The sequence below is a fragment of the Sinocyclocheilus anshuiensis genome, unplaced genomic scaffold, assembly GCF_001515605.1.
Source record: "Sinocyclocheilus anshuiensis isolate Anshui unplaced genomic scaffold, SAMN03320099.WGS_v1.1 scaffold7648, whole genome shotgun sequence".
NCBI lineage: Eukaryota > Metazoa > Chordata > Actinopteri > Cypriniformes > Cyprinidae > Sinocyclocheilus > Sinocyclocheilus anshuiensis.
Window position 1 is genome coordinate 57,403 of NW_015558564.1, and position 1,050 is coordinate 58,452.

The 1,050-nt window shown below is 38.2% G+C and overlaps 1 protein-coding gene across 1 annotated transcript in view; it reads left to right on the plus strand.

The window, feature by feature from the left end:
- The first annotated feature begins 248 nt into the window (after window positions 1-248).
- Window positions 249-1,050, plus strand: part of LOC107679460 (cardiomyopathy-associated protein 5-like) — a 4,211-nt gene continuing 3,409 nt past the window's right edge. Inside the window, exon 1 of the mRNA XM_016475010.1 lies at window positions 249-734. Coding sequence (XP_016330496.1) covers window positions 610-734 — 125 coding nt within the window. The 5' untranslated portion in view covers window positions 249-609. The remainder of the gene's footprint in view (window positions 735-1,050) is intronic.

Below are 1,050 nucleotides of genomic sequence, written 5' to 3' on the forward strand. Positions count from 1 at the left end.
ATAACTAGAGAAAAAAAAGAAGATTCACAATTTTAAAATGCTTTTTCTTACATTTTTACACTTTCCATAACCATGTTAAGCCTAAAAATGTCACATAAGAATCTCTTGTTGGTATTTAAAAAGATGTAAAGGTAAGAAACAGCCATAGAATGTTAAACTGCTGCAACATAACACCTGAAAACAGAATTTCAGAATGGGTGAACATTTGACTTGTAGCCCGTAATAAGCATCTAGTCTGTTTTCCTTCGACTCGTCATGACCTGCAGCACCTCTGAGAAGCTCACGTATCTGTGAAGTATTTTTAGGTTTGGCAGGGCGATGCAAAAAACCCAATCCCTGCTTTCATAATGTGACACCAGGATCGCAAAGTTAAACTCTGGACAGCCTTGCTGTTACCAGGATGGGCTGATAAATCTTCAAGCACAATTAAAATTTCACCTTTTGAGGATGACTGGCCCCTGCAAGTAGATGCAGCGTGCCTCACTGCGTTCTGCAGAAAACGGGACGCTGCGTCAGGCTATTTACAGATAATGCTGAGCAAGAGAAAGTTCCCACAGCTGAAATGACATGAAGAGAGCGACCCGTTCGCCTGCAAAGCGCCTCTGATTAATGCAACCTGCAACAAAAATGGAAACGATGGAAATAATGGATCCAGAGAGCCAGATGACAGCACTGTTGGACGACACGCTGGCAGAAGAACAGCTAAACGACGAGCTGGAGGATCTGAGCAACAGGTGAGAACCTCAAACACACATTAGAGAGTGTTTAATGTTTTTTTAAAGAAGTCTCTTTTGCTCACCAAGCCTGCATTTATTTGATCCAAAGTACAGCAAAACTTTGAAATATTTTTACTATTTAAAATAAATGTTTGAATACATGTTAAAATGTAATTTATTCCTGTGATTTCAAAGCTGAATCATTACTCCAGTCACATGATCCTTCAGAAATCATTCTAATGTTCTGATTTGCTGCTAAAAAAAAACATTTATTATTATTATTATTTAGTGCTGTCAAACGATTAATCGTGATTAATCGCATCCAAAATAAAAG